The 13,076-nt window shown below is 36.3% G+C and overlaps 1 protein-coding gene across 2 annotated transcripts; it reads right to left on the bottom strand.

Annotated features, from left to right (window-relative positions):
* Positions 1–520: 520 nt before the first annotated feature.
* LOC123867536 lies at positions 521–11,303 on the bottom strand. 2 transcript variants are annotated; one of them, XM_045909612.1, is made up of 7 exons: positions 11,161–11,303; positions 10,165–10,414; positions 7,856–8,049; positions 4,749–4,873; positions 2,091–2,266; positions 1,687–1,722; positions 521–1,117 (listed from the first exon to the last, which is right to left on the bottom strand). In XM_045909612.1, exons 2-7 carry the CDS (start codon positions 10,372–10,374, stop codon positions 701–703), a joined length of 1,158 nt encoding a protein of 385 aa, XP_045765568.1. In that variant the 5' UTR covers positions 10,375–10,414; positions 11,161–11,303; the 3' UTR covers positions 521–700. The 2 variants fall into 2 exon arrangements, with proteins under 2 accessions (XP_045765568.1, XP_045765569.1); XM_045909613.1 differs by lacking the exon at positions 1,687–1,722.
* Between the last annotated feature and the right edge of the window lie 1,773 nt (positions 11,304–13,076).

Below are 13,076 nucleotides of genomic sequence, written 5' to 3'. Positions count from 1 at the left end.
TTGAATCCGAATATTTTAATGGAAATCGGAAAACCACAGGCATAGATATTAGTTCCCGGAACGTTTCTACAAAATTCCATTGAGTATGATTGGTTAGTATTCAATTGAGAGACGAACTACGTTTGTATGAAGCGAGTGACGAAGAGACCCCTCTTAATAAGGGTGTATTTTGTGGTGTGTTCTGACAAATTATGTATCAGCAGGTGATCTGCGTCTCATTTTTATATGAAGACGTGTACAGTCTGTCGTAGCGCTCAATTGCGCTCCGATGTTTCAATCGATTCGCCAGAATGCTTTACAACTCATCACACATCTATGTTCTTGTAGCTTATGAATCCTTACTAATATTATAAAGGAGAAAGTTTGTATGTGTGTGTGTGTGTGTGTGTGTGTGTGTGTGTGTGTTTGTGTATGTTTGTTACTCCTTCACGCAAAAACTACTGGACGGATTGGGCTGAAATTTAGAATGGAGATAGATTATACCCTGGATTAGCACATAGGCTACTTTTTATCCCGGAAATCAAAGAGTTCCCACGGAAATTTTAAAAAACCTACATCCACGCGAACGAAGTCGCGGGCATCAGCTAGTTGTCAATAAATGTTATACAGCACAGGTCTGCTTGGATACAACACTTGAGAAAAATATGAAATAATTCTAGTAACTACGTCAAATAATGCTTGAAAAAGTTTGGAAAATACATCAAGCTGGAACGACAGGATTGGAACCTTGAAAGCGAAACCCATTGTACGGCAAATCTAGAGAATAATCAGCTTGAACTTCCCCTGGCCTGGTCGTCAAATCCACTAAAGGTGATGGGGCATCTACTACAGTGAATATTGATGGATGTGGTAGGTTTATAGCTTCCGTATAGACTGGGAATTGTCTATCTTCCTGTTTGACGGATTTAACGTTGATGTTCCTTTTAGTTTCTCTTTTATTTTTAATACTGTTTCCAAATACAGGTTCTGCTACATTTGTTCTATCGGCTTCAGTAAATGCATTATGTGCATTTGTAGAACGTGGTGCGACTTGTGATAGCGGCCAGTTGCGACTTCTTTCGAAATGGTCATAAGGGTATGTATTGTAGAACCCGTAGCTTAACGGACTTGTAGCAATCTGGAACAGAAAGCCTATTAACCGGTTATATTTTTGTTTTATTAGTAATCGTGCTATACAGCGGGGTTGTGATATTATTATTGTATGTCTAACCGCCAACTCACGACTTACGAGTAGGTATATAGCCCATGAACTTTAGTGGCGCGTACGCAAAAGAAGGGGTGAAACCACTTTGTTGTGGTATGTACTTATATCATGATGCAACAGAAGGCGATCGCAGTTATAGATTTTATAATATGAAGACATGCATAGCCTAGTCTTTCACGGCTCAACCCGATTGACCAATCGTCGACAGCACAAATAGATTGCTCCTAGACATCAATGGTCAAGACAGATTGTGTGATACCATTCAAGTCACTTCATACCTAGTAATGACTAATGTTTATACATGGTTTACCTTAGTGTAATTTTTTCCGTCTTTTACCACGCCACGCTATTCTACCGAAAAATTCATGGGCAAGCCTTAAGCATAGTATTGTTAATTTTGGTGAGATTTTAATATTGTTTAAAACTTTTTAATAGTATTAGGTGGTTTAAAGCTAAGTTTACTGGATAGTGACAAATCATACCTTCCCTCTCTCAAGAAACCCGTCATAAAGGTCTACCTAAAAGATAACGTTAATTTTGTTAAATTGTTAGTGTTGGATCGACGGTGAAATAACTGAAATTGTATTTGGTGTACATTAATGTCACCTACAGCTAAAATAGCGTGCGAATCCAATTAGGTGCATTTCGGTGGCTTTTAATTATACGTTGAAATGAGTCTATTGGAATGACAGTCCGTTAAAATAACATGTTATTTGACACATTTCAGCACAATTGAACAACATTACACTCTGTGCAAAATAAAACAACCATTCGAGTGTGATGTGACCTAGTTGCGACAGCGCATGATTATTAACTGATTGTGCTGCTCAAGTGATATTAAACAAAATCAGTAACTGGATCGATAGTACATAGTATAGATAGTTACCTTTTTAAGGCCTTGTATGGAAGCGAGTATGAGAGCCATTTTGGCTAACAGGAGTGCTTTGCCTCCCAAAACTGCCAAGAATTGGAATCCCATGGGAATAAGGACCATGCCGATGGAAACTATTCCAAACATCATCATCGTCATCATATGGTGGCGTCGACGTCCTCGATACTCCACTAAAAATAAAATGAAATCGAATAGAAAATAGAAAATCTTAATACATAAAAGGAAAAGCTATGTGAAGCTTGCTAAATTGAATGACTGACTAACTGACTAATCTATCAACGCACAGCTCAAACTATTGGATGGATCAGGCTGAAATTTGGCATGCTGTATCTATTATGACGTAGACATCCGCTAAGAACGAAGTTATAAATTTGTGTAGTCCACGCGGACGAAGTCGCAGGCGTAAGCCAGTAATAAATAAAATATATAACAGAAAAAAAGGGAAAACACACCAATTCCTCTTCGCAGAGAATATTGGGAAAGAAACAAATTCTGTTTTAATTTATTTGTGTGAATTAATACTGTATTATCATATTGTAGATAATGAGTAATTAAATACTTCGATTAAATTGCTGACTTTACAATATAATATGTCGTTAAATCATGAAATAGGCTTAAAATTATTTACTGTATTAATAATACAAAATGCTCTGGAGCAAGCAAGATATAAGACGATTGTGAGATCGATGAAATATAATTACTAGCAAGAAGCGACCTCGGCTTCACTCCCGAGAGAATCTCGAAAAATCTTACCTTATTCCTTGTCTACATTACAAAGGGAAAAGTGCTCAGCTTTCCAGACCCAAAGATTTGGACTGGGCATTGATGAGTCAGTCAGTGAGTGAGTCTGTAGTTTTTATTGTAGGAGATTTCAATAGCTATAGCTAACACTAACTAACTAACACTAGCTATACTTTCAAAGGATAGAAGAGGAAATCCTGTAGCTAAAGCTACAGAATGCGATCTTGCGATGATCGACCTCGAGCTTCAGTGCGCCCAAAGGCAACGAGTACGACAAACTATGAAAAGTGGTAAAGTCTTCATTGAAGGGCAAATACATAATATGTGTCATATTAATATTACGTTTGTTCGTCTTATGACTCCTCAGGATGCACTATAATACTGGAATGTGTTCAAATCTGAGGCTATTTTCATAATTCTGCTCTCCGGATATTTATTTATGAGGCGAATGCTTATCACCATAAATAGAGAAACTTTTAAATTGAATTTCCGCTCTTTGATACAGTTAAGTAACAAATGAATACATAATCTTGTTTATATTCTGGTTTTAGTCGATATAAGGTATGTTTTGCTAACGAAGGAACTTCGTGCAGATAAAATATTGAGTATTCACATTTTTAAATATATCAATCATTACAGGATCCAAAGCATTACAGAAGTGCAAATAATATTTAGCCATTTACCAATTCATGGGCGCCTTTTCTTACAAACTCCATATCATTTTCACTGTACGCAAACGGTTCTGATGTAAAGATATTTGCAATGAAATTAACTAGGTAATTATTGGTTTATTATGGAATCATGGGAATCATTAACATGTCAAAACTATTTATTTAATACTAGATATGACGCCTGCGATTTCATCTGAGTGGAATATATATTTTGAAAATTCCGTGGGTTTGATTTTTCGGAATTAAAAGTAGCCCATATCTGACCCCGGGATGAAAGCTAACTGTGTGCCAAATTTCGTCAAAATCGATTAATCAATTGAACCGAGAAAAGGTATCAGATAGACAGACAGATACACCATCGTATTAATAACATTGAGTATTGATGTTACAGAGGACTAGGGCCTCAGATAGCGACATTGAAAATCGACGTAGAGTCACGTTCTTCAAGGTGTCATGAAATGTACCTTTAGACTTTATTATTTGAATATGAAAGTGAATTATTATTAAGGAATTATATTACAACTTAAAGTACAATTATCATTTTATCGGAGTCGGTGTTTATTCAAAGGAAAATGTATCTGAAAATATCTTGATAAGGTATACTTAAATGAAAATTATTCACGCATTTATCATAAAAGTACTCCTATGAAATATGTAAAGATTATTGGTTCAAAAGCAATTTTCATCATTTTTTTTATTTTTATTCAATTAAACTTTTACAAGTGCTTTTGAATCGTCAAAATAATCTACCACTGGTTCGGAATGCATGCCACGAATTTAACAATATCATTATCATTTAACAATTATTATTACCTGCAGGAAAATAAGATCATACTTAGTCTTAGTCTTTTATACTTATTCCTTCAAAGTTACCTTCTTACCTTTCCATCTGATCAGTGTATTATCATGTCAATCCTTTTATCGTGTTTTATATTAGCAAGGATATTTGCAGAGAGAGAGCCAGCGCGTGCCAGACCTTCGTTATTTTATAAAAGCTGAAAAATCCTCTGCGTACTATCCCCAACACAGGGAGGAACGATCAGTAACTATGAAGTATGGCGGCTTTGGGAGATAACAGGTAATAAAGGTGTAAAATTCTTATGTCAATATGTTATGAAATAGTTTTAGAAATAACGCTATGTATTGTCAGATACTTAGAGTCGTGACTACCCCCTTCCAAGCGCCCTTAAAGTTTAACCCAGATGCTCGACTCAAATGTCCACCTTTAACGAAGGGTTACCTTTGTCGACAACGTCGTCTTCTTCAAAGTCGAATTTAATAACATGCGTGCGAAGAACTTTAGCCATTCTTTGCAAAGCTAAATTTCTCCATTCTCCTTCTTCTAATTCTTTTTCAGTCCAAGAGCTGCAAGAAGAAAATATTTATGATTATGTGTGTTTTGATACTATTAAAGAAAGAAAAATAAATGCATTTGTTTGTTGTTATTGATGGATATTTGTTACTCTTTCACGCAAAAACTACTAGACAGACGGATTTGGTTGAAATTTGAAATAGAGATAGATTATACCCTGGATTAACACACAGGCTACTTTTTATCCCAGAAAGTCAATGAGTTCCCACGCGATTTTTAAAAACCTATATGCACGGGAAGAAAGTCGCGGGCATCAGCTAATTATCCATATGCCTACCAAAGCCAAAATTAGATAAACGGATAGGCCGTGAACAGCTAGCTAGGTAGATAGACAGATAGGCAAAGAGACAGACACACTTCGCATTTAAATTTTAGCATGGATTATCACCAATAACTTCTATAATAATATTGGTATTTTTATTTTATTTTTACTTTTGTGCGGTCTCTTACAGAATTAAAAGAAAAATTACCGACTATTATGGACTAAGTACCTTAAACAATTGTAAATTAAAAATTTATAACACCCCCGACAAGTGAAGGTTACAGTAATAACTTGAAAAGAGATGATAACTTTCAAACGGCTGAACCGATTTTCTTGGATTATGGCTAAGAACACTCTCGATCAAGCCAAGCCACCTTTTAAACAAAAAAAAAAACTAAATTAAAATCGGTTCATTCGTTTAGGCGCTACGTACGCTACAGACAGATACACAGATACACACGTCAAACTTATAACACCCCCCTTTTTGGGTCGGGGGTTAGTAATTATATTATTTAACTATTGCTAACGGTTTTTGACTCCAGTGTGAACGGAAAATGAACATGAAAGAACACAAATAAAAATCAAATCGAAACAGAAAAATACGAATAATGTCTCAAAATCTTGCTTTTCAAACCGTGATTTTGTGCTTAATCACTTTACTAAAAAAATTATTCTTTGCAAAAAAAATAAGGTGCACATTAATAAGCAGGGTTAATGTACGCGCAATAATTTGTCAAACTCGCACAAAACAGTTTCCGATTACGGTTGCGCAAGCGGTCTAATTTCAACTTTATAACACATAAGTACCAGCAGTAATTTATTAGGTACAATTTATAATTAACTAGCCGATGCCCGCGACTTCGCCCGCGTGGATTTAGGTTTTTCGAAATCCCGTGGGAACTTTTTGATTTTCCGGGATAAAAAGTAGCCTATGTGCTAATCCAGGATATTATCTATCTTCATTCCAAATTTCAGCCAAATCCGTTCAGTAGTTTTTGCGTGAAAGAGTAACAAACATACACACACACACACACACACACACACACACACACACACACACACACACACACACACACACACACACACACACATACAAACTTTCGCCTTTATAATATTAGTGTTATTAGCATGTAATATTTATTATCATTTTCAAGGAAGGGTTACCTTATATTATATACTTAATGTGACTTGCAGAATATACCAGTGATATAAATGTAAACACATACCTACCTACTCATCATCTGAACCATCACCGACCCATGAGATAAATACGTATTGCTACGTAGATTTCAGCTATGCTTAGCACACACACACACACACACACACACACACACACACACAAAACTTGTGTGTGTGTGTTCATACATTAGTTCACTTGTATGAAGTGTCAGGGTTGTGTTACTTCTCACACTTCTTAATTGTGACTTCACACACCTATGAGAACATTATGAAGAACTCTCAGGTCAGCAAGTTTCCTCACGATGTTTTCCTTCACCGTTAAAGCAAGTATTATCATTCCGTTAAAGCGCACATAATTCCGAAAAGTTTAAAAAAGAAGAGCCATGCTAATCATGACTAATACTCCCCTGTCCCCCCCAATTAAGCGTTAAGCTTGTGCCAGGAGTGGGTACGACAATAGTTAAACGGGTGGGATTTGAACCGCCGACCTTTCGGAATTCAGTCCGCTCCTCAACCGTTGAGCTATCGAGGCTTAGAAAAGTATGAGGTACGTGCCTGGAATCGAACCCCTGATTGCCGAAAAGAAGGCGGATGTCTTAACCACTAGGCTATCACAGCTTCACTAGGCTATCACAGCTTCACTAGGCTATCGTACATTCTTACTTACTTAAAACAAAAACCAAACTGGTCAAGTGCGAATCGGACACGAAGGGTTCCGTATTATCGTACAAGAAAATAACACTAATATTTTTTTGTGATGTAACCACAAATTCACGGTTTTCGGATTTTCTTTTTTATTTGTGCTATATAACCTACCTACTTTCCAAATTTCGTGCTTCTAAAGGTCAACGGGAAGTACCCTATAGGTTTCTTGACAAACACGACAGACAGACAGACAAACAACAAAGTGATCCTATAAGGGTTCCTTTTTTTCTTTTGAGGTAAAAACCCTAAAAATCGCATAGTTATTACAGTAGAAGTAACGATAAAAGTGGCGGATGGGGTTGGCAAAAGAAAATTCCGGGTCACCAAGATCGTAACACATGCTTCTAATATAATATGGGTCGGACTGATTATAAGATTAAGCACGCTGGCAACACCAACAGATATGACATCTCCGCTTTGTTAAGCGGCACACCCCTTTTAGAAGGTTCAATGACCTCGTTTGATGTTCTAATGACCACACTTATTTGTCTTATTGAAAATATTTATTATTGTCAGTCATCATACTAGGTGATCAGACTCGATAATCTATCAACGCACAGCTCAAAGTAGCGGGGTAATTACAAGGAAACCGTTAAAACTGTAAACGCAGGTAGGTAATGTAATGTAACTGTAACGTCCCATCTTAGACCACATCATCACTTTCCATCAGGTGTGATTGTGGTCAAGCGCTTACCTATAGTGAATAAAGAAAAGGTAGCTATATAGGCATAGGTACATACGCAAACTGCAAAGTACCTACAACGCTTTCCCATAGTGGTAACAAGAGGTCTTATTTCGACCCTAGTTGTGTGATTAAAGGCTATTGTACCTGGTCTCATTGTCATGCAGGACGTTCCCCGAATGGTCGACCAGTTCGAATCGCACTAGATTGACACCGTCAGCCAAGGGCACCACGTCCGGGCTCAGGCAGCGGTCCAGGGCCCTTAATGTTTTCCTTTTCATGCACCTCACGAACTTCGGGTAGTACTCCTTGTGATCTATTATATCTTTCACGTCTACCAGCTAAAAATATAAATAAGGCTACACCAAAACAATATCCATACTTTATATAAATTTATAAATGCGAAAGCGTGTCTGTCTGTCTATCTGCCTGCTACCTTTTCACGGCCAAACAGTTTAACCGATACTGACGAAATTTGGTACAGAGTTAGCTTATATCCTGGGGACAGACATAGGCTACTTTTTATCCCGGAAAATCAAAAAGTTCCCACGAGATACCTAAAAACCCACCCGCTTAACCGATTCGTATGAAATATGGTACCGAGGTAGCTTGCGTCCCTGTAATTGATTTAGGCATTTTATTCCGGAAAATCAAACAGTTCCCACGGGATCTTTAAAAACCTAAATCCACGCGGACGAAGTCGCGGGCATCCTCTAGTAATATAATATGTATGAGAAAATATTATAAAAGCAGTAAGTACCTTTTGCTCACACAACTGGTTGACAAAATATCATAACATTCTAATAAAATTTTTAACCGACTTCAAAAAAAGGAGGAGGTCCTCAATTCGTCGGAACCTTTTTAAGTATAGAGCTTAGTACTTCTATTTTCCGCAGGGTGAAAAGAATTGGATTAATTGTATAAAATATTGTTCTCTTTGGATATTCGAGGGTCTAACAAGAACGTTTCTATAAACTCTTGAGATGGAGTAATTATTGATTTAATTATTATTGAAAAACTTTTATTTATTTATTGAAACTAGATATGATGCCTGCAGCTTTGCCTTGTGGATTTAAATCCCGTGGGAACTCTTTGATTTTGCGGGAGAAAAAGTAGCCTATGTGCGCAAGCTATTTCTGTACCTACTCATCAAAATCGGTGAAACAGGTGGGTCGTGCAGACAAAGAGACATTCACTATTATAATATTAAATACTATGGTAGTATGGTAGTAAAGGTATGGGTAAGGATTAGAAGAGGAGTAAACTGTTTGCATTTTACATAGGAGTATGTACGAGTATATATGAAAGGTAAAAGGTAGAGAGACTTTCCAAAATTTACATATTATTTGCACACACCAGCGCATATTAAATCGCTGTGTCAGACTAACGAAACTTTGCGATAAATTGTTTTTTGTTGCCCTTTAATAAAGCGACCTCACGAAGGACGGCTGAATTCCTAAAAACACCGGCCAAGTTCGAGTCAGACTCGCGCACTGAGGGTTTCGTACTCGGGTATTTTTTCCAACATTTTGCACGATAAATAAAAAACTATTATGCATAAAATAAATAAAAATCTGTTTTAGGATGTACAGGTAAAGAAAGTTTCATATGATACCCCATTTGGTATTTATTAGTAATCTTATTTTGAAAATTAAAACACATTTTAATTTTTTTTTAATGATGTAACCATAAATTCGCGGTTTTCAGATTTATTCCTTTACTTGTGCTATAAGACCTACCTACCTACCAAATTTCACGATTCTAGGTCAACGGGAAGTACCCTATAGGTTTATTGACAGACACGACGGACAGACGGACGGACGGACAGACAGATAGACAGACAACAAAGTGATCCTATAAGGCTTCCGTTTTTCCTTTTAAGGTACGGAACCCTAAAAACCGGTCAAGTGCAAGTTGGACTCACACACAAAGGGTCCGTATCATCGTACAAGGTATACAGTACCTACTACCACTTTTATAAGTTACCGTGCTGTATCTGCGCAGAAACCTTATTTTTGCAGCGCGCGAAAGTATCTCAGCCAATCATAGCATACGTTCGTCTGCTATTGGTTGCTGTCACGCGGATGTTTTGTACGCGCAAATTATGAGCAAGGTAGCACGAGTCTTGTAGAGGCTAAATAATAGGGCTCCGTAAAGGTGGAAGCAACGGGCCTGGCCGCGAAATTCAAATTTAATTTGGTTTTTCGCAAATTGTAAACTAATACGACAACGTAAGCTTATGGTATTTTAATTGCGACAATGACAGTATCATCCTCACAGGTTGATATAAAAATATTTACTTGAAAGAGTCCAGTTTAAGAAATTAATTCTAGTATCGACTAATTTGTGAGAATAGTCGATTCTAGAATTAATCGTCTCATGCCCCTTAACACTCTTCAGGTACTGAACCCTAAAAAGTACAAATAAAAAAAATATTAAGTATAATTAAACATTACCTTTTTAGAACAATCCCTCCATATGATCCGAACAATATCCGACCCTTCAAGCCATAAATCCGCTATAAATCTACTCAAATGAGTGTCAGCATCATTCTCAACTCCTTTGGTATCGTTCGGTACTGCATTGATGCCGCTTGATACCAATATCAGTGTTAAAGTGTAAAGCTGAAGTTTCATAATAACGTTTTGCAGCGTCACGTATTTCATTTTGCCTCATATGCCATTTCTTGCACGCGCGAACTTCTGGCTGTAAAGTTTAAAACGAGCTTTTAGAGGCATATTTGCTATGCTATTAATAGAAAATGTGTTGGACGTGAATGGAAATCGTGGGAAGATTTTATTGATTTCAGGACTATCTATCTAACGGCCGTGATTATATCCGCAAATGTTTTGGTATTTAATAATCCCAGCTGAATAATTTGTTTATTGTTTGTTTTGTCTGTATATAATAACAGTAATACTGTTATCACATATTATAATTACTGCTTTATTGGAAGATATAGTCAAATACAATGTAGTCAAGTCTTACATTGGAAAGACAAGTACTTACTTGACAACATTATTTTGGTTAATTTTTATTCCTTAACAGTCCAGTCCTTCATACAATCGTAGTTCCAATTTCATTTGAATATTAAGCAACCAAAGTCCATGAAATTTTGCAGACATATTCTAGAAACTAATATCTGTGTCTGTGGTGTTTTAGATTTTTCTAAAAATATGTAGTTTTAAAATTACAGGGGCTCAGAGATTTGTATGTAAATTTTTAAGACCGCGTAACTTTAAAACCGAATATTTTAACAGAAATCTGGAAAACCACAGACATAGATATTAGTTTCTAGAATATGTCTGCAAAATTTCATGGATTTTGGTTGCTTAATATTCAAATGAAATTGGAACTAGTTTGTATGAAGCGAGTGACGGAGAGACCCCTCTTAAGAAACTAACAAAAACACATTTAGATTTAAATCTAAAATAATTTACATTATAAATTACCTCTGTTCTTCTGGGAAAGATGCCCAATAATTGCTTTTTTCGAGCTTTTTTACGTTGGTACTAGCTCATGGAAAACGATTTTTCTTAAAATATCAGCAGGACAAACGTGTTTATTAATAATTGTTATTACTATCCACAATTTACCTATCTAGAGATTCGAACACAAATAAGGCCTACACCTGACTGCTTTGGTTATATAGGAATCCTATAGGAAAGCGAGCAATTTTATACATGAATAAATCGTGCTAAGTTAGCCATAGGTGCGTATTTGTGCAGGGGCATGACGGTCAATATCTGTTACCGTGGCCTCTTTCTACAATAGATGTTATTAGTATGTTCATTGTTCAGGCTACTTGTAAATCTTGTAATGTTATTTTGCAAGTTAATTAGTTCATGTAGACTAAGTAGTAAGTACCATAGCTCAATATAATCTTTATTTCACATGCATTTCACATTATAACTTACTAATATTTACACTATTTGAACTTAATATGACACAGACGCAAATGGGAACGAATGATCCTGCAAAAGAATGATCTGTGTTGCAGTTATCAGTGCGCTCTTCATAGTAATGTCATATTTTGAGACTTTATTCAATTAAGTATAACATAAATTTCTTTAAATGTTAATATTGGCATGTAAATAAGACAATTTCTAAGTACATAATTAGTAAGACATTAATTTTTTGCTAAGTATGTGATTTTTTCCTAAATGTAAAGCAATATTTTTTTCAGTTTTATAAATAAGTGCATAGCAGTTTCTCGTAAAAACTTTTGATTTTCCACATAGAAGAATTTATATGCTCAGCGATGATAGGCTGCTTTTGGTTCCGAAAAATCAAAGGGTTTCCACGGGATTTTTAAGTCCTACATAAATCCACGAGGACGAAGTCACGGGCATCATCTAGTAATAAGTCTATGAGTAAATGCCATTTTTGAGCACTAAATGTGATGCCGGCTTTAAGTAAAAAAAAAATTAAACAGGCCTGTTTATTCTGAAAAAGGCTGACAAATATTTTCCTCTAATATTCTTTGAAAATGTAGCTACACAAATTCACCGTAGTATCTAAAACACGTCTCTTTAATATCCGCGCAGCAGGTGGCAAATTGCGGCGACAATGAGGTCGGGATGTAAGAGGAAATCATTGGATTACAGCCTTTTGGTTATGGCTGTTTCTCCCAAAAAATGTACTACAAGTAGCTCGCTAACATCGTACAAGAATGGATTGATGTCACGCCGGTGAATGAACTTAACTTGCGATAAAAGTAAATACCTAGAACACGTGTCAAGTAGGTACCTACTCTGCGTGCAAAACAAAAATGACTGGACTCAGATGGGACTCAGGCCCGGTTTCTACCTAAGCGGAGAGGAGAGGGGATTTTTTACAAGATGAGGTGTTAATTATTTCACGTCTTTTATTGAGAGTATGATTGATCGACTGAACATCTCTCCTCTCCGCTTAAGTAAAGGAGTAGGAGGTAGGTAGAATGATAGCCACCGAGCTGATTTTGACATTTGTTGGTTCTACGTAGCTGCTGCACTGAATATGAAAATAATAATTTGTCGTGGAAAACCTTCGATGGATCAAAAATAAATGTGGAATGAGCTCGGTGGCTATCATTCAGTGTTAGACGCTGAATTAGCGAATCAGGAGGCTGGACACCCGAACAGTAGGCTCCTAAACGAATGAACCGATTTTAATATAGTTTTTTTTGTTTGAAAGGTGACTTGATCGAGAGTGTTCTTAGCTCTAATCGAAGAAAATCGGTTCAACCGTTTGAAAGTTATCAGCTCTTTTCTAGTTTTCTTATCTATAAGAAACAAAAAACCTCGACACAAAAACGTAGAGGTTTTTGTGTCGAGGTTTTTTTTAAATTTTGAGTTATATACCTATACCTTCAACTGACGTCTGACCC

This window comes from Maniola jurtina, chromosome 8, assembly GCF_905333055.1.
Source record: "Maniola jurtina chromosome 8, ilManJurt1.1, whole genome shotgun sequence".
Classification (NCBI taxonomy): Eukaryota; Metazoa; Arthropoda; class Insecta; order Lepidoptera; family Nymphalidae; genus Maniola; species Maniola jurtina.
Note: the sequence above shows the minus strand (reverse complement) of the source record. Positions and strands in the feature narration are given on the sequence as shown.

Coding starts and splice junctions, on each gene's coding strand:
- LOC123867536 (XM_045909612.1), bottom strand. CDS start 10,374: ATGAAATACGTGACGCTGCAAAACGTTATTATGAAACTTCAGCTTTAC. Junction 8,050..10,164: donor GGAGGGATTGTTCTAAAAAG/GTAATGTTTAAT, acceptor TTATATTTTTAG/CTGGTAGACGTGAAAGATAT. Junction 1,723..2,090: donor CCATACAAGGCCTTAAAAAG/GTAACTATCTAT, acceptor GTTATCTTTTAG/GTAGACCTTTATGACGGGTT.